This window comes from Vicia villosa, unplaced genomic scaffold, assembly GCF_029867415.1.
Source record: "Vicia villosa cultivar HV-30 ecotype Madison, WI unplaced genomic scaffold, Vvil1.0 ctg.001966F_1_1, whole genome shotgun sequence".
Lineage (NCBI taxonomy): Eukaryota > Viridiplantae > Streptophyta > Magnoliopsida > Fabales > Fabaceae > Vicia > Vicia villosa.
This window is the reverse complement of record NW_026705794.1, coordinates 191,455-218,774: the sequence shown is the minus strand read 5'-3', so window position 1 is coordinate 218,774 and position 27,320 is coordinate 191,455. Positions and strand designations below refer to the sequence as shown.

The window sequence follows — 27,320 nt, the reverse complement described above, 5'->3', positions numbered from 1 at the left end:
TTGTGGTTGTTTTAGATTTTGGTTTTGGTGTTTTGGATGGTTAACGTACAAACTGCCTCAAGAATTAATGAATATGGGAAAGACTTGGACCTCTCCAAAATAATTTACCGTAAGTTCATGTGGATGTAGAGGTCCAATTTGTTGAAAGAGCCGGTAGCATGGGAATTAATCAAATGAGTACTTCTTTTATGACTTGGACCTCTTCTTTGATTTTTTTTGAATAAAGTTTCAACAGAAGTACTCATTTTGATTCTTCCTCTTCTCTGATTTCTCTGGACGAAGTTATTTCGCTTTTATATTGATTTTTCTGATTCTTCCTCTTCTCTGATCTTTGAAAGTTTAAAAGTCAAAAGATTTTATGCATGTCAAGTTTCCTTCTAATTATTGCTTCTTTAATTCTCCATGTTTCTTATCTTAGAAGTTGGAAAGATCTTCTGGTATACTAACTACTTTGAGCTGTTGAATGATTACATCTTTGACTTTTCAAATTTCTTTTTTCCTTCTTTGATATTTCTTCAACTCCTTCTTACGCATAATTTGATGTTATTCTTGTTCTTATTGATTTTGTTGTTGTTGTTGTTCTCCATTAATGTTGTTCGTGTTGTTGTGATTCTTCACCCTGTTCTGAAAATAATAAAAATGTTAATGTTGGGAATTGAACATATGTGCAGTTAACTTTAATCCTTGGTGTTTTAATAACCGAAATAATAACGAATAGCTTTTCATGACGACGTACGTTACATCGTTTTCATAATCGACGCCAATCACATTTCGCATCCGACGTTAGATGTATTTTTTTTTAGTAGTGATTATTCGTTGCAGCTTCAATAATACTTTAGGAGAATGTTGAAAATGTTGATAAGTAATTAAGATACTCAATATACTAATTTGACATTAAATATGATATAAAAAATTGAAATATAACAAATAATATAATATTGTTAATATGTATGTTGTTTCTTTTATACTACATTTTAGTCAAACATTTTCTTAATATAAGCGTCTCATATTTTTCAACAAAAATCTGTCGGTGGATTTATGTTTCATTCAAATTTAATACTACATCATTAATTCAATATAAACACTTTCAACTCTTATTTAATACATAAACATTTACTATAAGTAATTACCCCTTCATTTACATTTTTAGGTACTCATTTAAATGGTCCATTCGTGGTTATTTTTATTATACCAAATATTTTTATTTTACTCTGTTAAAAAAACATTTTCTACTATTTTATTTTTCTAATATGCATTCAACCATTTCCATGATTTAAAAATATATGTATCTGGACTACATATAGACCAAATACATTAATTTTTGAATGTATCTAAAAAGTCAAATGTCTCTTATAAATAGGACCGGAGGGAGTATTTTAGTAGTATGCTATTAGGTGTCATGTAATGAAGCCAAATCTTTATGTATGTCAATAATTAACTAATTATTAAGTCATAATTACTGATCCTTAAGTAGAACAATTTATATATTTAAAACTAGTTAAGCATGTACGGTAAATAACTGAATTTTTGAATTTGTCTCTCTTACTTCTCCTTAACTATTAATTCTTCTTTTATACAAAAATAACTTTTTTTAATAAAAATAACTAAAAGTTAAATAGTGATGATTTATAACACGTGACTTGAAATAATCATTATCACTAGTGAAGATGATAATAATTTTTATGATGTCACTTTTGTAAATATTACAACGATTAAGTGATTGATAATCGTAAATGTGAGATTTATGGCTTAGAATAATGTATACTTGAGTTTCTTTAATTTGTTGTGCTTGGTAGTTATAGTTCCTCGGTCTATATGCCTTAAAATATTCTTTATTGTCATTGTCACGTAAGGCAAGTGTCATTGAATCATGTAATTGGTAGAGGGTCGCATAACTATGGTCCTAATATACGCCTTTAAGGAGTGTCAATTCTCTAGACTCCTTCTTATAGAATTTGGGTTGCCCAAGCAAATAAGGCATTGGCCTAATACAAAATAATTGCCCCTTAAGTTTTGTCGATAGAGTCGGGTGATAACTTTGTTTTGAGGTTCTATATAATTCTTGTGGAGTCATTCTTCTCTAAACCACACTCATAACTATTTTTTCTCAGTGAGATTTGACGGAAAGAGTTTGTATTCATTCTTGCGAAGAGTCATTTTACTTTGAAATTTGTCAAAAACTCAAACCTTAGTATTCATATTAGGTAACATAGGTTGAGATCTGGTTGATTACTTTATGGAAACAATAAATGCAACGTTGGTTTTATTAGGGAATGAGATTCTCTTTATTGATGTGTTGCCTGCATATTATCTGTTTCATCCTCTTAGATCTTTGGTTGTGAACTGTTGGATCATAAAACATTTAGGCTTCCATGATTAGTTAGAAGTTCATATAAAAAGGTGTAATTGTAACACCCTTCTAAACCCCACGGAAATTTATAAAATAATTTTCAGAGTAAAACATGAAAACAAGGGTGCCACAATTCAATTTAAAACAAATTCATCATATATTCATTGTCATGCTTTCACTAAGGAACAATTCACCATAATACATAAAATCTCATGTTTACGCAGCGGAAAATTCATCATACGGATAAGCATAACATCATCTATGCAATAATCCACAGAATCTAATACAATAACAACACGATAGAGTATCATCATAAACTCTAAACTAGCGTTTCCCCCAGTGTTACAATATCAGAGCATGACACCTGACGCTACACTAAACACTGACTTATGAGCTAATCCTCACCAAGTCGGAAGCAGCTATCCTCAATCTGAAAATGTCAACAGTAAGGGTGAGTCTCATCACAGTTAACAAATGTTATTGCATCTTAAATAACAACACATCATAGTTATATCATTCACCCAATTTCATCATATTCAGATTATCAGGAACATCTATCGTTTACACAAACATCAACAGAACACATCTTTCAAACAGACAATCATACTCAACATTAATTCAACAAAACACACAACCAACACATCATCAATATTTATAACACTGGAATACATCCAATCATGTTATAAAAGTATGCATATGTATGAACTGACGCTATGCATGTGGTACCAAAATTCGTGAATCATATTCACAGGACTTCTCTCTGCGATACTGCCCTTCAAGTCGCTCCCACCCCACATGGGCACACGACTAACCTCATCGCTCACACCCCCATGGGCACACGATGACTGCTTACTAATCTCCGCACAATGGGAATTAGTCACCAACGATCCACTCATCAACGGGATCCAATGTAAATGATTTATGAATGAATGCACACATATCACATACTGATATCATCACCGATCCGATGCTTAACATCGTCTCATTTCATCCCACCAATATCATCACAAACAAGTATGTACATGTCCAAGCATCATTCAATCATTCACATGCATTCACCACAATCAACATATTAATATTAACAGCATATTAATATTCACAATTCATCAATCATCATCATATAATTCTCAACAATCATCACATCGTAATGTTTTCAAAACAACATCATATATTGTCACATTTCATCATATATGTCAACAATACATCATCCAATTAAACAGATCGTCACATGATTAATATTTCAACATAGCATGTATTTAACATACCTCATCACATATATGTACAATACATCAATCACCAAGAAATAAAATCATATTTAAAAATAATTGGATTCACGCCTCATTCCATCATTTAAAACATAGGCTATCTCATAAGATTCATCATGCTCGAAACGGCACTAAAAACAGGCCTACGGTTCGAAAGTTACACATCATTTAACTTTTCAAGAAAACAACTAACGCTACAGCACGCGGCGCAACCAAGACTTCGCGGCGCGACCTGAAGCACACAAACACGTTCGCGGCGCCAACCTATGCACGCGGCGCGATGCGAGGAAAAAGTACGCCTTCGCGGCGCCAACACTAGGACGCGGCGCGAACTGGCGATTTCACAGATTTTCGGGTCTGCGTCAGATCCTGCGATCTGACTCAATCTGAATCCAAAACTGACTCTAAACGTCATATACAGGCAGTTAATCATCAATTGCATCACTATTCATCATCACACATCAAAACAACACATAATAAATCAATAATCCATGCAATTTTCATCAATTCATAACCTCCCTAAACCCGACATATAATCCAATTGACTCAACAACATCCCTAATCAACATTATTATCCAAGAATACGATAATAGATGATAACCGGAGAGTCCCCCCTTACCTTAGCCAAAGATTCTTGATTGGTCCCTCCCTCCATTGCTCCTCTTCACGTACCAGCTTCCCAATCCCTCATCTCCTCTGCTCTGCTTTTCACGTTCATTTTCTTATTCTCAATTCCTTATTATTTTATAAAATAACCTTTTAATTGGAATAAAACTTTTACTAACATAACACCCCCTCATTCCTTAACAGCCCAACACCATAAACCATCATTTTCCAATTAAATTCTACAAATCACCAATAATTCTAATTATTAAATTAAATTTCCATTTAAATTAAAAATTAAAATATACGGGTGTTACAGTAATCGCACCATGTTATTCTTTTTTTTTTCATTTTCTATTCCCTACATCTTTAGTTCCTAGTTTGCTTTTTAGAGAGAGTGTGTGTGTGAGAGAGAGAGGGAGAGAGAGAGATAGATAGATAGAGAGAGAGAGAGAGAGATAGATTGTTAATACATGATATAGTTTTTGTTTCTTCATAATTCCATTTTAGAATAATTTCCTACTCCATTTTTCTCTTGCGTGCTTCTTCGCTTATTGGTAAGTTTCTTTCTTTAATTCATAAAGACCTTTTGTAAGTTTCTTCACCTATGTGGATGACATATTGATCAAAATTCAAGGTGAGGAATCTCACTTTAAGGACTTGTTAATCACATTCAATCAAGTCCTAAAATATGATATGATGTTGAATTTAGAAAAATTCACTCCCGAGGTCCAAGAGGAACAAGAGTCAGACAAAACATATCGCTCCAACATCAAGTATACACATAGCTTAGGAGATAAGAGTTCCATATTTTCAAGTCAACAATCATTCTCAATTAGTAGTGAATCAAGTAAGGTAAGAGAATAAAGCAAATAAGTATTCCTTAATTGATTACTTAAAAATATTTAAATTCTCTTATGAGGAAGATCAAGGAGATTACGATCAACCTGAAGTGAAACCATATAATTAACACAAATCAATGATAATTCAAAAATCTTAGAGAACTAATGTTTTTGAGATTGAGGTATGTGTAATCATTTCCAACTCAATGTGGATCAAATGACATAGATTTATGTGTATGGATTAATATCATTAAGTTATATGCATGCAGTTATTACACATAGTCATGTGTGCATTAATGACATAAAACATTGGGATGCATGACAAGATTTCGACTGACACAATGATCGTGTCTAGAGGTATCTCTTTAACGCCAGTTTACTACTTATGCAACTCTGCTACGAAGACAGTTTCCCACCTGTTTTCTCAGTGCAATTTTGCTAAAGCTCTTTGACATTGGCTAAGCAGAAAGATGGGGATTTCTAGTATCCATAATAATTTTATTGACTGGTTTGGCCTTTACAACCGGTTCAGATCTAACCAAGTAGGTCTGATAATGAAAGCGACTTACAGACTCAAAGGTTTACTTGTAAAGACTTATAGGCATTAAGTTAAATTTGATAAAAGCTTGGTTATATGTTTAGAAAAAGAGTCTAAACACCGCTTGTTATTCCTAACCACCGCTAAATTATTCCATCTCTAACATGAAATCTTGATTAAATTATTTGTCATTAATTCCACTCTTACCAATTAATGTTAATATTATTTATTTCAACAAAAGTGACTCATAAAAAACCCACCCTTTTTAAGCTAATTAATTTAAAAAAATAATGTCATGATAACTTGGATGAAAGAAGAAAGAAAGTTCCAAATTTATTATTTTTGCTTTCATCATCATGTGAAGTTGCGTGGAGCCATTTTCCACTTTGTCACACTGTTCCTTCCTTCCTCACTCTTGTGTTTTTTGAAACACCTTTTGTTCCTTTATCACTCTGCAAATCAACAACATTTGTACGACCAAACCCAATTTTTTTCCTGTTTTTCATACCCATAATCCTTCAAAGATTTCATTGTCTCATCATAAACAATCATTCAACACCATCTCTTGTTGTTTTTTCTTTCAAGCTTTTCTTCTTCTTCAAGTTGCAATTTTTATCACAAAAGTCAATGCACCCCCCTTTTTTCTACACCCCCATTTGGATCTGAATCTCTTCTATCCCACTCCCATTGATGAAACTCCTCAAAACCTTCATGGGTTTTCACTTGTTCATCATAAAGACTAAATTTTTATGATTTTTGTCATGAATTTCTCATGTTGGTCATTCATGGTAAGTCTTGTTTTTTGCAACCATGAATTATGGTTTTTTTTTTATATGATTTTTATGTGATTTTGGATTTTAATTTCTTTTTATTTTGTGTTTTGTTTCATTAATTTTAAGGAAGAGTAACAAAATTATGAGTTTAAAGTTAGATCTTCTACACTTTCTATTCATGCTTCAAAAATCTAATTGGAAACATAAACAAAATGTTAAAAAAAATTAAAATTTTTTTAGAGCTAATGATTTAGACTTTTTGTTTGTTTGTATCTAGATAGGATTATTGTGTTGTTTTGTTAGAAACTGATTAGTTTAATGGTTGTGTTTCAGTGGGACAGACATGTATTGTTTTTTTATCTAATGTAGACAAACTCTAAGATCCAAAAGGACAAGTTCATGTAAGTATTCTATTTTCTCTAATGTGATTTTAAATTTTTTTTAATAACAATTTTTGTTGTTTATAATAATTTTAGCATCTAAGTAATTTGATGAAATTTCTGTGACAGAAAATATTCCTGAGGAGACTTAGTCATGTATAAGCCATTTGTGACATGTGATGATCCAAAAGGAGTTGTTGAGTGTGGAACTATAAGAAGATATAGGTCAAGTTCTCACAAAATGAAGGACAAGACAAAGAGCCGGAAGACGGTCGAAAATTTAGAGACGAACAAAGAAGTTAAAGAAGAGAAGGTGTTGTCCAGAGGTTCGAGCGGAAGAGAATTTGATTCATCTTCTTTGCAGCTTGTGGAGGTGTCTAGAGGCGCGGAGAAATTGAACAAAATGATTAAGTCGTGGTCTAGTGGTCTAAGGTATGATGCAAAATCGGAAGATATTGCGAAGGATTTGTTAAAAGGTGCTCTTGATTTGCAAGAGTCTTTAGAGATGCTTCGGAAGGTTCAAGATGCGTCGAGTAGTATTGCTCGTTCGAAGAAAAAACAAGAGGAGGAACGTGAAAGGAGTAGGATTGATGCTAAGGTGAATGATAGAATTAGGATGACGCATTCTAATCAATTCGTTGAGCATAATTCGGCTTATGGTTCTTCGAGTAGTTGTAGAGAAGAGCTTAAGAAAGTTATTAAGGAGAGTTTGGTAAGACAAAATCTATTCCAAAGCACAAGCACTTCTGAAGGATTGGATTCGGCTTCAGCGGCGTTTCCTTCTACAAGCTCGAGTCAATCTTCTGTTGTTTGGTATGACAAACTTTCTGATTCTTCGTCGTCGCCAAATTTTCCCAAGAAGGAGAAAAGTACCAATCTCGTTGCGAAGTTGATGGGATTAGAACAAGTCCCTTCAAGAACATTTCCATCGGTTATGCAAAAACAGTTGGAGAATCAAAAGATTGTGAATCAAAAGAGACCGGTATTCGAGATTGACACACCGAAGGTAAGAAAGCATAGCTCGGTAGTCGAGAAGATTAATCCAGAAAGACAAAAGACTCTGAGGGAAATTCTTGAAACTACTCATTTCAATGGATTGTTGAAGAATAGTCCTATTAGAGAGCACAAGCTTCACAATCATGTCAATCATTCGAATGATCTTCAATACAATGAGTTTGGTGAGTTACCACCGATTGTACTCATGAAACCTCGACGTGCTTCGTATGAAGAGTACGTTGAAACTTACGAGCCGGTTCCTCAAGAAGAGTTGTCTTTTAGAAATCTAAAAGCCAAAGGAGCTCCTTCAAAAACCTTCAATCCAATGGAAGGTTCAACTACCAACATGAGAAAAGACATGGAAGAAAATCTTTCCAAAAGGGTTATCAGAGAGGAAAGACCGAAGCGCGTCAAAGAGGTTTTCGAAATTGATGTGAAAGAAATCAAACCGGTCGAAAACAAGAAGGTTCAAAAAGCTAGTCAAAGATTACAAGCAAGTGATACAGTCGACGAAAAAGCTAAGGTAAAGAACATTACAAGCAACAGAAAGCCACTTGAGAAGGAGGTTTCAAAAGCTAAAGCTGTAACAAAATCTCAAGATCAAGGAGAAATCAGGTCTACTAGTGAAAAGTTGAGGAAGCCGCGAATTGTGTCGAGAATTGACAAGAATGAGACTCCATCTAGAAAGAGCACTTCTTCAAATTCAAATACCACCATCGCAAAACCAAAGACACAAAAGGTTAATAGTTCAAAGGATTTGAAAAAGAGTCCGATGAAGAAGCAAAGATCTATCGACTTGCCCGAAGCAGCTAAACCACTCGTAAGTTTTACCACTGTCATTTTTTTGTCTCTATCGTATGTAGTAAGTTTTGAAATTTGAACTATATTGTATTAAAGAGTTTAACTTAGTTATCCTTATTAGACGAGTTTCAATTCATTATTCTTGTGCACAGGATGAACAATTAAAGCAAGAAGACGAAATGAATATCAATGTTTCTTGTAACGATGATTGTGCTGAGATTAAAATAATCACTACAATAACAGAAGATCTCGTCATGGAGCATGAAGTAGACACCTTTTCGAATAAGACTAAAGGTAAGTTTCTCAAACTATCTCTGGTTCTACTTTTTAGACTATTAGTGGCCCGCATAGAGGCGTAACGGGTTGGTTTGGTATAACTTTTTGACGAAAAAATTCAAACTAATCAAAATATGCCGGTTTGGCTCAGTTTTTGCAACAATTTCATTTTGAAAACCAAACCAAACCGATAAAGAATAAGATGGTTTGGATTATGTGACTTATTTCATCCTTTTACAGATATTTCTGAGGAGGGCCAGAATTCTTTAGGTGACAACGTTTTGATGCCAAGTTGCGAAGATGAAAATGATGCCATCCATGCCGAGGAGCCTCATGACACCACCAGTATCGGTGAAACCGATTTTATGCAAGACAAAAACACTTCTGAGCTGAAATATTTTCTTCTCACAAGTAAATCATTCATTGACCATGCAAAGGAGCTTCTCAATCTTGATGTTGGACTTGGTTATCCTAAGATCCTAACAAAAATCGAAAGTAAAGGAATAACCAATAGCAGACTCTATTTGGACTGCGCAAACGAACTCGCCGAGAGAAAAAGCCTTCAAGAGTCATCATCACAAGTAGTTCACCCCTTATCGCTAGCTTATGTAGGGAATTCGAGATTGCAAATCTCTTTCGGAAGCTTGGTTGAAGAAGTTTACAAGGCAATTGAGAATCTGACATCTTATAGTGAAGATTCTGAGACTAAACTTCTTTTGGATAATATCTGTGCAATGTTGGAGAGAGACATGAAGTGCAACAATAGAATGATAAATGGAATATGGAACTATGGTTGGAAGCGTGGATTTTCGTGCGATGAAGTTGAACAAGTTGTTAATGAAGTCGAAAACATGGTTTTAGGTGGATTAATTGAGGAGATTATTGTAAATTTATGATTACATATTCTAAGACATTTTGAATATACACCTGTGCCTGCATGCAACCAGACACAGAAGGTCCGGATTTCAAATTCGGTATTTAGATTTAAAAAAAATCAAAATCTTCATTGAAATTCGGACCTTCTACAGAGGTGGCTGATTGCGTGCGCTAATCTACATTTCTTAGATATCAGCATCTTCACCTTGTATATAATAAGGACTAATGGAATTGACTACAGGATAGAAGAGTTGAACAAGTTAGCTGCAGAAGTTGCATGATTTTGCTATGAAAAATTTATTTTAATAGAATTCTCATTACATTTGATTTACCTATTGTGTATTCTTTTAACCTTTTGCAATCAAATTTCAAGAATTTTGAAAATTTGCTAAAGAGAGGATCATGTGTAATGTTGATTTGTTGTAACTTTCTGTTGAACCTCAATAATTAAGTTATGAATATTGTTAACAAATAACTAGTTTCTTTATATAACTCATTCAAGGTCAATCTAATTTCTGCCATTGAACTGATTGTATCTCTTAACTGTTTTTTACTTATAATCTCAATGCTGCAAGACCATTTACCTTTCAAGCTAAAATGACTTTAAATTTTTGGCATTTTGATATTCAACATGATGTGCATCTTATTAGAACTCATATTCCTCTTTTTATCAATCGATCAGTGTATAATACACTGCTGGGTTTATTTCCTTTTCAGTTGGATTTTGCTGAGTACAACTATGGTGGTGGGTTTCCATTTTTGATCTCAAGTAAATTTTTCAGGGAGAAAGTGTGAATTTTGTTATTACAATAGGTTATATGCACTTTTCATCAAATCGTTTGCCCCTAAACTAGATTGTAGTTGTTAGAAATTACTGAGCATTTAAAGTCTAGGAATTATAGATTCTGACAAAGGATATTTCAATGTTTGACTTTGGATGGAGCAGTTCTAGAGAAGATATGAAAGTTGAAAGAACTTGGAAGGTCCTTTATTAAACTATTCAAGGTGTTAGATTTCGCGGTGTTGAAATTGTAGGAAGAGTAACTAAGACTGAAACATCTTCGGTTGGTGGAGGAGGTGAAGCTTCCCTCACGGAATCAAAAGTGTTGATTGCGGTAGCGATCGTGGTGGTGGAATAGCGTGTGGCGACTGTGTGAATGATTGTTGATGGTTCCATGATAGCAGGAATTGGATCGGTGATCTGTATGAGAAAAAAATTAGTGCTTTAAAAGAGATAAGATATGTGATTTGGATTCGTGTTAAAGACATAGTGTTTTTTTTAAAACATAAATACGTGGAGAGTTAATAAAATAAAATTCTTATGCAATGGAGTGAGCTTTCGGTATGACAAAGCGAGGTGAATCTACAAGATTAACATTCAAACATTTAAGTTAGTGAATGAGTGAGAAAATATTTTGAGTGTGTGAACGAGAGAATACATGAAAAGGCACAAGTTATGCTTTATATAATGTGAGCAGTTAAAATCGTTTTTATGAGATACGACACCTCATGCCAACTTGCCGTTGATCAAATTTAACAATGGAAAATATGGTAGAGCCCGAAATCACGATTCCTCTAATGGACTCACTTATTTATACATCTTTTTGTGTAATATTTGTTATTGAGGTTTTCATGGTGGACCGTGTGAACAACCTAAAACATTAGTTTTCAAGTTTAATTACAATTTTAAATTTAAATTTATGAAAAAACAAAAACTTTAATTATAAACTTTTTATGCATAAAATATGAGGAACTCTTAATTCGCCTCTTGGGGTTCTTAGGTACCATGTGTGTTGTCAAAAATGTCCTTATGCTTTTGGAGGTGTATCTTTAGAAACACCTTTTTTTTTATTCAACATCGATTTGTTCCATAGATGCATCTACGGAACCTTTTCTTAACTGAATTATTTTGAAGTTTTCCCAACGTTTACTAGTTTAAACTACTTCCCTAGATGTAGCTTCGGAAAAAGTCAAAATTTAGAAAAAAAAAAATCCCTGATCTCCGGAAGTAGAAGACATAAATGTAATTGCGGCAGGTGCCTTAAGAGTGTTGTGGGATGGATTGAGATATTGCCTAAAATATATTTAAAAAGAGTAGGGGTCAACTTAATTTAAAATAAATCTCCTTAAAATTAATAACTTATTCTAAATATAAAATTTCACTAATTAAACCATTAAATTAAAAAATATATTAATCAAATAAAGCTCAATTTTTTATTTAAAAAATCAAACATTTATTTCTTATACAGTCAAATAAAGTTAGTATTAAAATGTTTATTAAGCCCAACCTGAATTATGAAAGAAAAAAAAGCCCTAACATTGATGTTTACTTCTGGCCCAATCTCAACCCGATCACCAAAACAAACCTCTTTAAAACCCTAACTCTCACCTTCTCATCCTCACATCACATAGCCGCAAAACAAGTTTGTTCTTCAATTGAATTCTAGGGTTTTAGCTTCTGGTTTTCTTGTTTCATAAATTTTCGTTTTTGTTTTGTTGTTTTAAACATGATTTAGTTATATGATATCTGTAACAAAAAAAGGACAGTGATGATTCCTTTTATAGGTCTCGTTCGTCGTAATTTGGTCATATTTTGATCTTGCCGACAAAACTGTTTTCTGAGTCCTATTTCTTCAAACATGATTTTATGTTTCTGTATGTTGTTTGTTTGTGTTGTTGATGTTTCTGTATATTGTCTGTGATGATAAAATAGAAGGCTTGTTTCTCAAAACATTCGCAGTGGCCGACCAAGAGCTTTCGCCTTCGCCAGGCTTGAGAGCTAATGCTGTTTTTATCCTTCCTTGGATGTCTGAGACAATATTCATTCATTAACACTTTTCATTTGTTTTGTTAATTCCAACATTATGGTTGCAAATCTTATATGTTTTATTGTTTGCAAATTAATTTATTGGCTATGATGAATTATAGAGATAGTCATGCACCACTCTGATTTCTTAGTGCTGATAATTTTCTCATACCCATTATTTTTCTGAGCTATTTCCTTAATCAATTTTTATGGTTTTTTAATTGTTAATCAGAAGAATTGGGCATATGATGAATCTGAAATTGTGTAAATGGGTAATTTGCATCTGAATTTCATTGATGTTAATATCACCTTGGAGAACTGATGCCCTCAATTCTATGAATATATATTTTTTTTCCAATTATCTTAATTATTTGATATATCATTAGGATATAAAAATTATTAACGTTTTACAAAATTTTAATAAAATCTAGACTTCATTGCAACTTTGGTCAACTTTACCAAAGTTGCAATTAAACCTAAAATCTAATAAAATGTTGGTTTAGTTCTTCTTTGTAACATATCAAATCAAATGACTTTTTTAATGAATATTAACATTTATAGATATATATTCTATATAGTTTAACTTTTAAATCTACAATAAATTTTGATATAAAAAAAATACAGTGTAAGTTACATTACAAATTAAAAGCAAATTTGAGAATCAAAACTCCAAAGAAACTATCCAACATATATTATTCAGCTGTAGTTGTTTTTTGGTATGAATATATTCTTTTTCTAAGCAAAGGCAATATATATATATATATATTAAAATGAAGCATTACGGGGACATAATCAAAATAGAAATGCAAAGAACAAGACATGAAAACCCTACAAAAACGAGCCAATAAGCTATCTAACAAGCAATAGTAGATAATGGGCAAGAGGACCTTTGTTATAGCACCTAAGAGAGAGCGACTTAGAGAACTACTTAGAGAGGGACAGCCTCCAGCCAAAGAAAATGATGTTGCTTTTTTGCCTTGTTCATATCTAAAGGAGTGCTAACTTGGTGGCAATTAAGAATAGTCGCACAAATCCCTCTACACAGCTTACTAGAGAAACTGTTTCCAAACTAGCCTATACCTCTATTATCATTGTTGATAGCAATTCTGATATCACTCCCCAAGAATGGCCGATTCTTGCAACTAATTCTGATATCACTCCCCAAGAATGACCGATACTTGCAACTAATTCTGATATCACTCCACAAGAATGACCGACTCTTGCAACTAATCTTCCATGACTAATCCAAAACTAAGGCTTTTATATTTTGGATCTAAAATCAGTCTCTAAGCGATCTAAAATCAGTCTCTAAGCCCATTTTCGAGTCAAGTTTGTTAGAAATCTCAATCAAATCATGGAAGGCCAAAGAAGTTATGTGTTAAGGCATCATCATCTAGTGTTACCTGAGGAGTGAGGTCCAACAAAAAATGTTGTTGATCCAACCACAAGATTAAGTACAACAAAAAATGTTGTTGATCCAACCACGAGGAGGACTATTCCAATAAAGAGAACCACTCCACACAAGAAAGACCATTTAATTTAGTTATGTATTGTTTATTGAATATTTTATGTTGTATTTTGAACAAGGTTTATTTATATTTTGTCTGTTGAATGTTTTATGTTGTGTTCTGAATAAAATTTTATTTTGTTCTTTTGTATGCCTATATGAACAAGGTATTTTGGTATAAGGCCTTTTGTTCTTTTGTATGCCTATATGAACAAGGTATTTCGGTATTAAGGCCTGTTAGAGCCTATAATGTAATATGAAGAAAGTTTTATGTCTGTTGATTATTAACATGGTGTATATTCAAAGTTTTGGGATAATATCTGTTATATGCTAACAAATTCAAGTTTTGGTGTAATGTCTGCATACGGATAAACATCTTAAAATTGATACATTCAAGTTAATACTTACAACTGTAACAATTCAAGATGATGAAAATTGGTACAATACATTCAAGTTAATACTTACAATTGTAACAATTCAAGATGATGAAAATTGGTACATGATACATTGGTATAATTCAACTGATACATTGTTGAAAACTAGTACAAAATGAGCTTTACTAATATAATTTAATATGTACATAATGTCATTGATACATTAAACTAAAACGGATACATTCAAGTAAATCACCTATTGTAAAACTGGTACATTTAAGTAAAACTTGTATGGTAATTCAACTAGGTATAAATAGTGAAATTGATACAAGCATTCCCAAGTTCCAACAAATCTTTCAAAATTACATGAATATTGTACACATAAAACAAGAAAAAACATAATCTTCCAAAAAAAAAATTCATTTCATCGAGTTTTTCATAGTCATTTCTAGTTCAAACAACTCTTGCTCTTGTTCCTGGTTTACGAGCCATAGTTTTTCAAACCCCCCCATACTTCATCATTTTCTTTTATTAACTTTTCAAAACCTATGTTTTTGCTTCATCATAAGTTTGTCTTTCTCATCTTCAACTTCTTCATAGAACCAATCAAAGAAGCCACACCCAGACTAATTAGAGCCCATAATTTTTCTACAAAGATTTACCATGAAAGTTTTCCTTAAAATATGGACAATCCAAAAATGGTTTTCCATAATTGCAAACTGTTTTTGCCCTGTGAATAACAACAGTGTCTCAACAACGACGATAAGGTTTCCATCGCATATTCGAACTTGTGTAAACCTTCGAATCAAAACTTCCAAAACTCTTCGTTTTCCCTAAGGAAAAACAATGCAAATAACTCATAGTTTGTAGAACTCACTTTAATCAGCAATGGCGATGATAATCAATGGAATTTGAGCCCTAATTTGATTTAAGGTTCAGTTCTGAGTAAAAACGCAATGAAGACGAAGATGGTGATGAACAAATGTCACCTCAAATGCCACACATGCAATAATAAACATTGTTTTTTAGAATTGGATGAAAAAGATTGATATGACACTCTTTCAATAGATAAATGATCAAATTAGTTTTTTTAAAAATAAAAAACCAAAGTGGATCTCGAGGTAATGATAATTGATAAGAGACAAAAAAAAAAAGTATTTAACATATAATATATTTTTACTTCTTCTATTATGTGATAAATTATAAATTAAATTTAAATTTATTAAAATATATAAATTTAGAATTTGATTTTTATTTTATCTTTTTTCTTAAAATAAATAAAAACTATAAAAACTATTTTTATTAACTATTAATTATAGAAAATATAATTGAGAGCATATCATTTAATTTTGCCTATAAAATCATATACTTTGGATAAAAACACCCTTTTAAAAAAAAAAAAACTATTAGGACAAAAGCTACAATGGTGGATTATTGTCTCTGACACTTAACTCTCACTTCAAAGCTTCACACCGTCCAATTCATAACTCTTCCTTCTTTGATTCTTTCCCAACCTATACATAATACATTCATTCATCACATTTCCCCCAAAATTCACAATCTTTTCCCATCCCAACCCTAAATTCTCCATCTTTCAAATCCCAAACCCAAACCCTCATAAGGGGTTTTAAACCTTTTCTTCAAATTCATCATTTTCTCTCTCAGATACCCAATTTCCACCCCTACCCACAAAAATTCAAACCAAAAGCTTAAACCTTTCTCATCTGGGTACCACTAAACCCTCCATCTTGTAAAGTTTGCTTTTTCATCCGATTCATTTTCAATATGCACGCAAAAACTGATTCTGATGTCGCTAGTTTCGACCCATCATCACCTACATCAACAAAACGAGCCGTTTATTATGTTCAGAGTCCTTCTAGAGACTCTCATGATGGTGACAAATCTTCAACTATGCAACCAAGTCCTATGGATTCACCTTCACATCAATCCTATGTTAACCATTCAAGAGCTTCTTCTTCGAGTAGAATCTCTGGTGGGTATAACTCTTCTTTCGGTAAGAAAGGGAATAGAAAAGGTAATGATGATAAAGGGTGGATTCAATCTAAGGTTATAGAAGAAGAAGATGGTGATTTTTATCATGAGAGGAATGGAGTTTCAAGGAGGTTTCAATTCTTCATTGCTATTGTTGGGGTTCTGTTGGTTTTTGGTGTCTTTTGTTTCATCATTTGGGCTGCTAGCTTGCATTACAAACCTCAACTCAGTGTTAAGGTATAATGATCTTCCTTACATATAACGGATATCTCTGTAACACTGACACCTCTAAAAAATGTGTGTCAGTGTTGAATGTGCTTATGTTTAAATTATTCATTTTTTCAAATCAACGTCAGTGTCGAATGTGTTTATGTTTAAATTATTCATTTTTTCAAATTTTTACTGGGGCCGTGTCGTGTTTCTGGTGTCTGTGTTTCATAGGCGAATATAGTTACTTGCTTCACAATCAAATTATAATTATGATTGATTAATAGTTCTCTTGGATCGGGGAAGATGTTTGAGTTAGAAAAATATATGATCATGTGCTATGTGATTTCAATGATTTGTGTGACTGAACTTAATAGATAAGGTCATACTATAAGACATTATGATTCATCAAAATCAATTTACTAATGTTGGCTTTTAAGTATAGATTTCATGTCATCATTCTGTTGTAGTTTATGCTTGGATTGGTGGTGAGTTTGGCTGAAACACCGTGTAACTCCTTGTAGCTTCAACAAGATCACGGTGTCATTGTGATTTTGACAAATTCATCGTCAATCCAAACATCGTCAATCCGATACTTTATGACCGTTTTTTATATTAAAGAACGAATTATGGTTAGTTCACACCGCGACGACCGCAATCACACCTGTACCGACCAAAATCGCAAAAACCTTTACGCGACCGTTACAGTTTTTTAAAACCCTGCTTAGTAGTGTTGACTGATATTGTTAGTAGACTAGTAACACGGTCATATTCATCTCCATGTTATATGTTATTGGTAAACTTACCTAGTAACTTAAAATTACTTATTGCAGAGTTTGACAGTACATAACTTCTACTTCGGAGAAGGTTCAGACATTACTGGAGTTCCAACTAAGATGTTGACAGTGAATTGTTCAATGAGAATGACAGTGCATAACCCTGCATCTTTTTTCGGCATTCACGTCAGCTCCAAGTCGGTGAATCTTATGTATTCTGAGGTCACAGTTGCAACTGGTGAAGTAAGTATTCTAACGCCATCCACTACTCATTGATATAGAGCAAGTTCGAATAAAGTTCTCAAGAAGTACTTTTGGAAAACGAAATATTAGAACTTTTTGCTTCTGATATCTGATAATGACAATGACACCATTCATTCTTATTATTAAATTCCATGTTGCTGCAGTTGAAGAAATATCATCAACAGCGAAACAGTCGCAGGACAGTGTCTGTCAATATACAAGGAAGCAAGGTTCCATTGTACGGCGCTGGTGCAAGCTTAGCTAGCTTGATGGACACCGGTAACGTTACGACGACGCTTGTCTTTGAAGTTAAGTCGCGCGGAAATGTTGTTGGGAAGTTGGTGAGGACTAAACACACTCAACATGTGTCTTGCTCAGTAGCTATTGACCCAAGCAACAACAAATCCATCAAAGTTAAAGAGAATGAATGTAAATACACCTAAGAGGTTTTGGCCTAACATTAGGTCCTCAACCAGTTTATTGTGTGCTATTAATAAAAGTTTATCTATACTTGTGAGAGTGTGAAAGAGTTTATGAAAATAGCTTATGAAAACAATTTATAGATTATATAAAAATATTGACTATTATGTTTGAATTATTGAATTCAAATGTGTTTTTTTTTTTTGCATGATCCATATTATTTTTAAATATTTTTTACATTTTAAAATAATCTTTATACTTCTAAAATATGTAAACTATCATATATTTAAATTGGAATCCTCATTCTTGAAGCTGCAATTAAAAAACGATCTAAACCAATTTAGTTGCTATATTATTTTTCTTCCATATTTGAGTAGAATTTAAATAAATTTCACCTCTATTGAGTCCATTATATTAGTAATGAATCTAAAATCAAAAGAAAATCTAAAAAAGAAAATTTAAATTAATTTTTATTATTTCTAAAAATAAATTCCATTAAAGAGAAGAAAAATTATATATTTTTGGGTTAAATATGTTTAAAGTTCTTCTACAAGTTAGATATTTTTATTTTTCGTCCCTCTACAAATTTTGGTTAAAGAATCGTCTCTCTAAAGTTAAGAATTTTAACTTTTGGTCCCTCATGCTAAAATCGTTGTTAATTCAATTGCCAAGTAGTAAATCATCACTAATTTTCTCGTTAAGTTGTAAAAATCGTCGTTAAGTTGTAAAAATCGTCGTTAAGTTGCATGAGGGACTAAAAGTTAAAATTTCTAACTTTCGATGGACGATTTTTTAACGAATTTTTTAGAGGGACAAAAAATGAAAATATCTTACTTTATAGGAACTTTAAACATATTTAATCCTATATTCTTTTCACTCAAAAGTAATATATTATTGAATGATTTTGTATAATTGATAGATGTCTTTTCACTCAAAAGTAATATATTATTGAATGATTTTGTATAATTGATAGTTGTATGAGTGATTAAAATAAATTATTTTAATAAGAGATAATTTTCTATTTAGAAAGAGATAGAGACAAAGTCATCAAAGTTATATGGTAAAGTCATTCAAACTTTGTCCAATATATTTCTAGTCATTGAAGGAGTGAGATTGAATAATACAATAACCAAACTTTACCATATTAAGTGGACTTACTTCGATGAAATTTTGTCATTATATTCTATTTATGATGATTTCTATCTTATTTGTTAATCTCAAAAAAAAAATTAATATTTTTTTCTTATAATTTTTTGGGTTAATAGGCATTTACACGCCTGTAATGTTAGCGAATTTTGCTTTCCCCCCCTCTGTTGCCAATTGCAGGTTTTGGCAACAGTTTTTTCAAAAAAATCGTTGTCAAGACCTGCCTTTAGCAACGGAGGGGGGAAAAACAAAATTCGCTAACATTACAGGGGTGTAAATGCCTATTAACCCTAATTTTTTTAAAGTCATTATCTATCTCTAGTTGTTTTACTCATTTCAATATGATTTATTGTCTTTCTACTAAAATCTACATGTCTTCTTTCTATAGGCTCAAACCATTTAAGTTTATTTTTCATCATCTTTTCTATTATATGTGTTTTCCAAACACTCTCTTTAATATTGTCATTTATAATATTATGATGTCTAATTTTACCACACATTCAACACAACATCCTCATTTTAGCTATACTTATTTTATTCTCGTGTTATTCTTAATCACACAATATTCTGTCTCATACAACATTTCAAGTGTTATCAATGTCCGATAAAATTTTTCCATTACCTTGAGCAGTACTTTTGTGTCACATAAAATTCGGAGACACTCTTCCATTTCTCCATTGTTTTGTATTATAATCTCAAAATATTAAAAAAATGCGGCTTATACAATCTCCAACTTTCAGATCTAGGTTAGAAACACTTCTCCTTTTTGCTGAACTTACATTCCCTTTACTCTGTGTTGCTTCTACTTAAGCGAAAATCATATTTTTCTAAGACTTGTCTTCAGCCTCTCATTTAAATCGATTCTCCAAATATGACTATTTTATCTGCAAAAAGAGTATATCCCAGTGCTTTCTTGGATGTGTTTCGTGAGTACTTGGATATGTTTCGTGAGTACGTCTAAAATTAAAGTACAAAGATAGGAACTTAAGGTTGAACTTTGGTGTAATCATATTTTAATAAAAAAAATCGTTTGTTTCTCTCTCTCTCATGTATCTGCATACTAATCAATGTCGTATTTCGAACATATGTAATTCTAACCCTTTTTTCTAGGATTTTCAACAAAATCTCTCTACACACTCTATCATATGTCTTCTCCAAATCAATAAAAATTAAGTGTAAGTCTTATTGTTCCATCAAATACTACTTCATCAGACATCGTAGTAAATAAATCATTTCCATAGTAAACCTGCCGATTGATTCTCAATAATTTAAGTTTTTATTTATTAGTCTTTATTAAAAAAAAAATTCATGTTTTTTATTTATTAGACTTTGTTCAATCTTTTTTTCTTCTTCATGTTTTTATTTATTAGTCTTTGTTCAATTTTTTTTCTTCATAATTTCATAATAAGACTCATAAGTTTAATTCTCTTATCATTTACACAATTTTATATATCCATATAATTCTTGTAAATTGAAACCAAAGTGTTTCTTATCTAATTGTGTGAGAATTATTTTTATTTATTTATTTACATTAATGATTCAATAAATAAAAATAAACAAGTCCTGACTAATATATCCTCACACAAAATAATTCTTGATGTAACAGAGTGTGTTAACATTTATTTATAAGCAACCGCAATCAAGTTTTAAGCCAGTTTTGCAATAAGAATTTTAAATTAAGTTACCCGACTCAAATTTCAAAGATAAATCACCAAATAACAAAACATCATTTATCTTAATAAACTTCACTCCATTTATTGGTTATTTTTAAATCCAAAAATCGCTTTAAAGAGGTTTTGGAGTAAAAAAACACTTCCCTCCCTTTTTCAAACAACAATTCTGCGCAAAAGATTAGAAGAGATGTGAAACAAACCGATGTACCATGCATTTCAATACTATCAAAATGTTTTCCGATGGGTTAGCTCCATAATAAGGAGATTCAGAAACTAACCTCTCAAACTCTAGACAAACCTCAATATCTATAATGAATCTAAAAATTACATCACAAAATACATCCATTGAATAATCTGCAGCTAATACATTCCTCCAAGTCTGTCACGTCCCGGACCACCACGCCTATCATCTCTTCCTCCAACACGGTTCATGACATTATCCCTGCGATAGTCTTTTGCTAGCGGGCCACCTCTCATGGGAGAACGGCTTCTTTCTCTCGCGTCCCGAGTCCACCGATCGCCGCCGCCGCGATGGGGAGGAATTGACGGCAAAAGAGGTGCAGGTGGTGACAGTGGCCTTCTTGGTGACAGTGGCCTTCTCGGTGACAGTGGCCTTCTCGGTGACAGTGGCCTTCTCTCGAATCCTTTCCTTTCATTGGAGAAACCGTCTCTACCACGATCTCTATTATCCCAGTCCAATGGAGGAGGCCTATCAAACTTATTTCTCCCCCTGCTGTAGGCGTCATCCATGTAATCCATACGCTCTCTATGCACATTGGGTTCTGGAAACCTACCTTCATGTCGGAGGGGTGGCAGAGGAGCAGCCGATCCATACTCTCTAGGGCCATCCCTTCCCATCAGACGAGGAGGAGATCTGTAGCCATTCATAGGCCTTTCCGGGGAACGGTCAATTGGAGGCCCAGGATAGCGTCTAGGAGGTGCGTGAAGTGGTGGAGAACCCCTCCTAGGAGGACTTCCAGCAACAGCAGGTCGAGGCCTCTTACAGTTGTTACAAAAGTCTCGCCTTGCAAAATTAAGATTACCACATCTGCAAGAAAGTAAAGCAAAATTGGTAAGATATAATGATGCCACTGCGTTTTAGACTTTAGATGCATAACAGAGCAAATTAGAAGATTGGCATCTGTAATAGGCCATTCCAATGAAAAGGAAAATCTGGAAAGTAGCACTTACAATGAGTCAGGACACATCCAATCTCCCTCCCTAGGACGCACATTGGGATTGTTTCTACCATGGCCTTCCCCTCTTGCATGACCATGACCATGACCATGGCCGTGGCCGAATCGAGGTCCATCAAAAGCTCTACCAAATGGCCTGCCGCCTACTCTACCTCGAGCATACGGGTGTGGAGGGTCTCGAAATCTGCCAGGATCTCTCCCACCACCATATCCACGGTTTCGTGACAAGTGATTATAGTCAGAAGTGAAGCGATGATCAGCATCTCTACGGTGAACAGGAGATGAGGAACCTGCACGAAATCTATATCCTGGAAAACAAAGACATTGTGAGGGTAAATTTATCATTTTAATCTACAAAATGCCCAAAACATTGTGATCATGCAACTTCCAACTAATCAGTTTGAAATTTCAAAGAAATGTTACCACCGCACAGGGAATATTACCATAATAAAAATAGGCTTTATGAGTACGGTTTTCCACAAACAAAAAAATTACCACCAGTATAGCCTTGACCGCAATTCTTTCTATGTCCGAATGATATACCAGACTCTGATATAGTTAATTACACAAACCACTTAACATAAGCATCTGATATATCATATCCATATTCATGTTTCGGAGTCAAGAGTAAGAGCTAACTTCTACAAAAAGCTAATTTGAACGAGATAAACAATAGACCAATGTCATTTCATTTCACCCAATCTAACTCCAGATCCCAGAACCAGAATGTACACCACAGGGAAACCAGCAACAACCATCCCCAAAGTGCAACAGAATCCTGAAGTTTAATAAAATGCCCCCATCAAAAAGTTGTTGGAATCCTTCTGGGACCACTTTTGTTAGTCTGCCATGGTAGCCAAGAGTCAATTTAAGTGACATAATTCATGAATTAGAACGGCCCAGGCAAAAAAAACCAATGAAGCCATGATATGATCCCAGCAACCAACTCTCATATCTCCTGGAATAAACTATGTCCACAAATAACTTCAAAACAACACGAGAAAGAATTCAAAAATGGAGAAGACGTGCATCAGTTCATTTTTAGAAGATATGCATCCCTTTTCTGTACCACATCAAATTATCAATGCTCCCGGTTAATGCATCATCAATATGTAAAAACTTTAAGGATTCGACAGATGATACACAGCCATGTGATAAAGAAATCTCCTAAACTCGCATTCTACTCATAAAATGCTCATAAAGCGGTCTTCCATGTTGTAAATAAACAACCATCTGATCATCACTATAACTAACCAACCAAAGAAAAATCCACAGAAAGTAAAATGACAATCACCAGCCAAAACAATCATTACAAGGAATATTCCAAAAGTAAACCACATACATGTAGCAGGAATTGAAATAACCAGAAGTTGAATAACAAAAAAAAACCATATATAACCAACGAACGACACAATGAACTTTTTTCCTCGGTAAATATTATCTTTCCAAAATGTCAGGTCAGCTTCTGCAAGGTAGTAAACTACGAACACACCCACCCACACACTTCCTGCAGCAGAACCTAGATATACCAACCAAAAATTAGTTCTAACTTAAGGTTATTCACCAAAAACGATTGGTAACTGTCATTGTCTGTCCTCTACAAATCCAGTAACCACGTTGATGTTCTACCACGTTGCCCATGCAATACCATGTATGGAAAACTTCAAATTGTATCCCATATTCCATTAAAGTTGACTCTGTCTTTACCTTCACAACACCCAAAAACCAAACATATACTCAGGGCTCTGCAAAATGTGAACCCATGCAGCAGATATTGTGCCGCAAAACCCACCCACGAGTTCATGCAGAATGGAAAACTTCCATCATCCAACACACTTATTGACCCTTTAAAATGAAAAAACATTCCAACATCATGATCCAAAGCTGAGTTCAAAGCAACATGCCTTCCTCAAAGCCCAAAACCTGAGGCAACATCAGAGCTGTAACACACAAATGCAAATTTTACTCACTGTTGACACTCCATAATCGTTAGTGCATCCATATCTGTGGTATGCATGTAATGATTAGACAGCAGGCCTAACAAAACCGACATCCATACGCACAATGTCAGTCAAGAAAGTTTTTAAAAAAAAGGCACTGTGACGGTTAATCATTTGAGCATCCATATGCCTGGCAGGCATGTAATGAATAGACAACAGGCCAAACAAAACAGACATTCATACACACAATGTCTGTCAATTTTTTAAAAAAAAGACATCATGACAGTTATTCATTAGAGCATCCGTATGTGCGCTAGGCATGTAATGAATAGACAACATGGCAAACAAAACTGACATTCATACACACAATGTACTAAAAAAAGTCTTTAAAAAAAGGCACCATGGCGCCATTAAGCTCCCATCATAGAGGGATACAATTTGAAAGCAACTCCACCCATTAGCATTATCATAAAAAATAAATGTGAATTTTAACCTAATCCCTAATAAACCAAATACAACAAATTCAACCTAAAATCATGCTTTCACCTATTTAAATATAAAAAACATGTCATGGACTATATTTCACTTTTCACAACAACAATTTGTTGTCATCAATGTATGACCCCGAACTAATCGTGTTAGCAGTAGTCAAGTTGATATTTCAATCAAATTCAATACTAATTCACACACACACACACACACACACACACAAACAAAAAAAAAAAACATTAAAATGCCCAATAACTATTAGTGTTAGCAATTAGTCAAGTTGAAAGTTCAAACAAATCCAATGCTAATTATATCCAACAAAAAGAAAATAATAAACATTGCTCACATGTTTTAAATGCCACAAGCAACAAAAAAAAATCTATAACTTCATACCCCCAAACTCTGAAAACAATAAATCTATAAACTAAATAACATGCAACAGTTCCCAATCTGTATTCTCTAATATCCAAATCAATATCAATGTGCAATTTCATTGCAGAAAACAAACAAATCCAGATTATAATCAAAATTCCGAAATTCCGAAATTCAAAATTGAAAAACCTAATCCGATAACAGGCGGAATAAACAGAGAGAGGGAACAAATTACAAACCAGGATCATCAGAATATCGATCAGAGCGGGAGTAAGGAGGTGGAGGGGGATCACGGCGGAGTTCACCGGGCTCGTAATCGTTGGAATGAGCGCCGCCGGGGGAATTCTCGGCGAGGGAGGGACGGACGACGAGGCTGCTCAAAAGAGGTTGGTGATGGTGAGGTGGAGATTGGTCGCTGTCCCTTGAAGAACCCATGGCTGGAGATGGAGAAGAAGAATCTGGAATATCGGTGATTGATTTCTGAATTGTGATCCACCAGGTTGGTTTTTTCGATCCCGGCGAGGATGTTTATAAACCCTACACTTCACACCGTGTACTCAAATATTAATTATTATTATTATAATTTACAAATATATTATTAATTTTATATAAAATAAGGAGACTATTCTTTTTCGTCCCGTAACTTTATCTCGGGTTTCATTCTGGTCCTTTAACTTTATCTCGGGTTTCATTCTGGTCCTTTTCGTCCCGTATCACGTAGGTCCTTTCCGTCTATTTACTGCAAACAGACGTTTGAATTTGCAGACATGGCAGATGACATGGCTTGTCCCTTTCTTTTTCCCTCGTGTATTTCACCAAAACGTCTTCCAAATTGTTTGGGTATGTGTTCCTATTTTGATTTAGGGTTAAGGTGATTTAATTTCCAAAAATTGAAGACTAGGGTTCATCCTCCATGAAATTAGGTTATGCTTCGTCCCCCATGAAACACATAGTGTGTTCACGAGCTCCAATCTTCCATGGAAACCGAGTTGTCAGAGTGGAGATACAACTATTCTTTGTAGGTCTTCAACGACAAAGAGCTATGGAAAACATTTTTCGGGTTATTCTCATTTTAAGGTATGTTTGTGATATGTATTAGCTTTTTATCTCCATTGTTACAATTTGAAGCTTTTCATCTTCATTGTTACAGTTTGAGTACTCTATCGTAAAATGCAGGAAACAAGGCAACCTGGGTGTGGGTTTTTTGAATGGTTTTATGGGGAAGTTTAAGAAGACAAAGGGCAAATTATAATGTCTAGATTAGAAAAGTTATCAAAGAAATTGGATGATGTAACAATGGAGATTGAAAAAGTTAAATTGAAAATGAAGAATTAAGGAAGGAGATAAACAAGATTCTGAAGTTGGAAAAATATTGGATATGTTTGTTATTTTAGGTGCAACAATTGTGGTTTTGTTCATGATGAGTCGAAATGTTTAAGTTATATTGTACAATTGAAGTTCTGATTTTGTTCATGTTGAAATGTTGAATGTTTAAGTTGTATTGAAATGGGAACTTTTGTTAATTTCAGTTAATTGTTGTAACATTGTTCAATTGTTCAATTAAACGGGTTCAATTTTATCAGTTCAATTGTTCATTGCAACACATAATTGCAACATATAATTGCAACACAAGCATTGTCATACATTACACATAAACTTCTAATTAACAGAGTTTCAACATAGCACATAATTGCCATTAACATAAACTTGTTCAAATTGACTTTCATATCTGGTACACAATATGACATCAGTTCAAAATGACATGCATAAGCATAATACAAAATGACAATAGATGGTTCCAAATATTAGTTAAGACCATTACACAAAATGATAACAAATTCAAAATGACATCCTAAATAGTTCTAAGTTTTTTCTCGGGTGTTGTCCTCTTTGTTGGTGTTGTCCTCTATGTAGTTGGGCCAATCACATTCTTGGCAGAACTTAGTCTTGTAGTTGGTCCAGGGGGAACAAAAGGAGCTGATGGCCTCCCAACACCCAACTTACTTAGCCTCTTAGCATTTGAAGTTGACTTCTTGGATTCATTCACAAGATAAATGACAGATGAATATACCTTCATGTACATTGACTTCTTATGATAAATAGGGATGTAATCCTCAACCTTGAAGTTCCTACTTTTAATGCTAGACAATGCATGAACACAAGACAATTCAGCTTATTCCCACCTTCTACAAGAGCACACACCTTCCTTTAAATACACAACAAATTATCTGAAGGATTTTCTACATGATGAACCTCAAATATGTGTTCACCAGACATCCTTATCAAAACTGGTACATATCATCACGTTTCTAACCTATTTGCAACGATGCTTTCAAATGTTCGCCTTCAATGTTCTTCACTGCACGATGTTGTTTTCTTCAAGGTTCTCTCATTGCACGAGGTTTTTCTTCACAAAAGTTAAGAACTTCACTTCTGAATAAAGGCTTTGTTCACAAATGTTAAAGATATAGCATGTAAA

General features: G+C 33.5%; 3 protein-coding genes and 4 non-coding genes across 7 annotated transcripts; 6 read left to right on the top strand and 1 right to left on the bottom strand.

The window, feature by feature from the left end:
* The first annotated feature begins 5,892 nt into the window (after positions 1-5,892).
* Positions 5,893-10,156, top strand: LOC131637304 (uncharacterized). Its single transcript, XM_058907888.1, has 5 exons — positions 5,893-6,386; positions 6,705-6,772; positions 6,881-8,567; positions 8,701-8,842; positions 9,065-10,156. Exons 3-5 carry the CDS (start codon positions 6,906-6,908, stop codon positions 9,718-9,720), a joined length of 2,460 nt encoding a protein of 819 aa, XP_058763871.1. The 5' UTR covers positions 5,893-6,386; positions 6,705-6,772; positions 6,881-6,905; the 3' UTR covers positions 9,721-10,156.
* A 2,085-nt stretch (positions 10,157-12,241) lies between these two features.
* On the top strand, positions 12,242-12,326 carry LOC131637341 (small nucleolar RNA Z43). Its single transcript, XR_009294307.1, has one exon. It is a non-coding gene; the product is annotated as a small nucleolar RNA Z43 (small nucleolar RNA).
* Positions 12,327-12,393: 67 nt separating this feature from the next.
* Positions 12,394-12,517, top strand: LOC131637339 (small nucleolar RNA SNORD14). Its single transcript, XR_009294305.1, has one exon. It is a non-coding gene; the product is annotated as a small nucleolar RNA SNORD14 (small nucleolar RNA).
* Positions 12,518-12,609: 92 nt separating this feature from the next.
* LOC131637340 (small nucleolar RNA Z221/R21b) lies at positions 12,610-12,697 on the top strand. The gene has a single exon (XR_009294306.1). It is a non-coding gene; the product is annotated as a small nucleolar RNA Z221/R21b (small nucleolar RNA).
* A 45-nt stretch (positions 12,698-12,742) lies between these two features.
* On the top strand, positions 12,743-12,836 carry LOC131637342 (small nucleolar RNA Z101). The gene has a single exon (XR_009294308.1). It is a non-coding gene; the product is annotated as a small nucleolar RNA Z101 (small nucleolar RNA).
* A 2,954-nt stretch (positions 12,837-15,790) lies between these two features.
* On the top strand, positions 15,791-18,204 carry LOC131637338 (uncharacterized). Its single transcript, XM_058907939.1, has 3 exons — positions 15,791-16,616; positions 17,420-17,605; positions 17,770-18,204. Exons 1-3 carry the CDS (start codon positions 16,173-16,175, stop codon positions 18,046-18,048), a joined length of 909 nt encoding a protein of 302 aa, XP_058763922.1. The 5' UTR covers positions 15,791-16,172; the 3' UTR covers positions 18,049-18,204.
* Positions 18,205-21,034: 2,830 nt separating this feature from the next.
* LOC131637327 (uncharacterized) lies at positions 21,035-25,391 on the bottom strand. Its single transcript, XM_058907924.1, has 3 exons — positions 25,081-25,391; positions 22,036-22,348; positions 21,035-21,892 (listed from the first exon to the last, which is right to left on the bottom strand). Exons 1-3 carry the CDS (start codon positions 25,274-25,276, stop codon positions 21,205-21,207), a joined length of 1,197 nt encoding a protein of 398 aa, XP_058763907.1. The 5' UTR covers positions 25,277-25,391; the 3' UTR covers positions 21,035-21,204.
* Positions 25,392-27,320: the final 1,929 nt, after the last annotated feature.

Excerpts from the sequence above, each read along its gene's own strand:
- LOC131637304 (XM_058907888.1), top strand. The coding sequence starts at position 6,906 with ATGTATAAGCCATTTGTGACATGTGATGATCCAAAAGGAGTTGTTGAG. Across the intron at positions 8,568-8,700 it reads CCGAAGCAGCTAAACCACTC|GATGAACAATTAAAGCAAGA; the intron begins GTAAGTTTTACC and ends TCTTGTGCACAG. Across the intron at positions 8,843-9,064 it reads CTTTTCGAATAAGACTAAAG|ATATTTCTGAGGAGGGCCAG; the intron begins GTAAGTTTCTCA and ends ATCCTTTTACAG.
- LOC131637338 (XM_058907939.1), top strand. The coding sequence starts at position 16,173 with ATGCACGCAAAAACTGATTCTGATGTCGCTAGTTTCGACCCATCATCA. Across the intron at positions 16,617-17,419 it reads AACCTCAACTCAGTGTTAAG|AGTTTGACAGTACATAACTT; the intron begins GTATAATGATCT and ends TACTTATTGCAG. Across the intron at positions 17,606-17,769 it reads TCACAGTTGCAACTGGTGAA|TTGAAGAAATATCATCAACA; the intron begins GTAAGTATTCTA and ends ATGTTGCTGCAG.
- LOC131637327 (XM_058907924.1), bottom strand. The coding sequence starts at position 25,276 with ATGGGTTCTTCAAGGGACAGCGACCAATCTCCACCTCACCATCACCAA. Across the intron at positions 22,349-25,080 it reads TCGATATTCTGATGATCCTG|GATATAGATTTCGTGCAGGT; the intron begins GTTTGTAATTTG and ends TTTGTTTTCCAG. Across the intron at positions 21,893-22,035 it reads TGGATGTGTCCTGACTCATT|ATGTGGTAATCTTAATTTTG; the intron begins GTAAGTGCTACT and ends ACTTTCTTGCAG.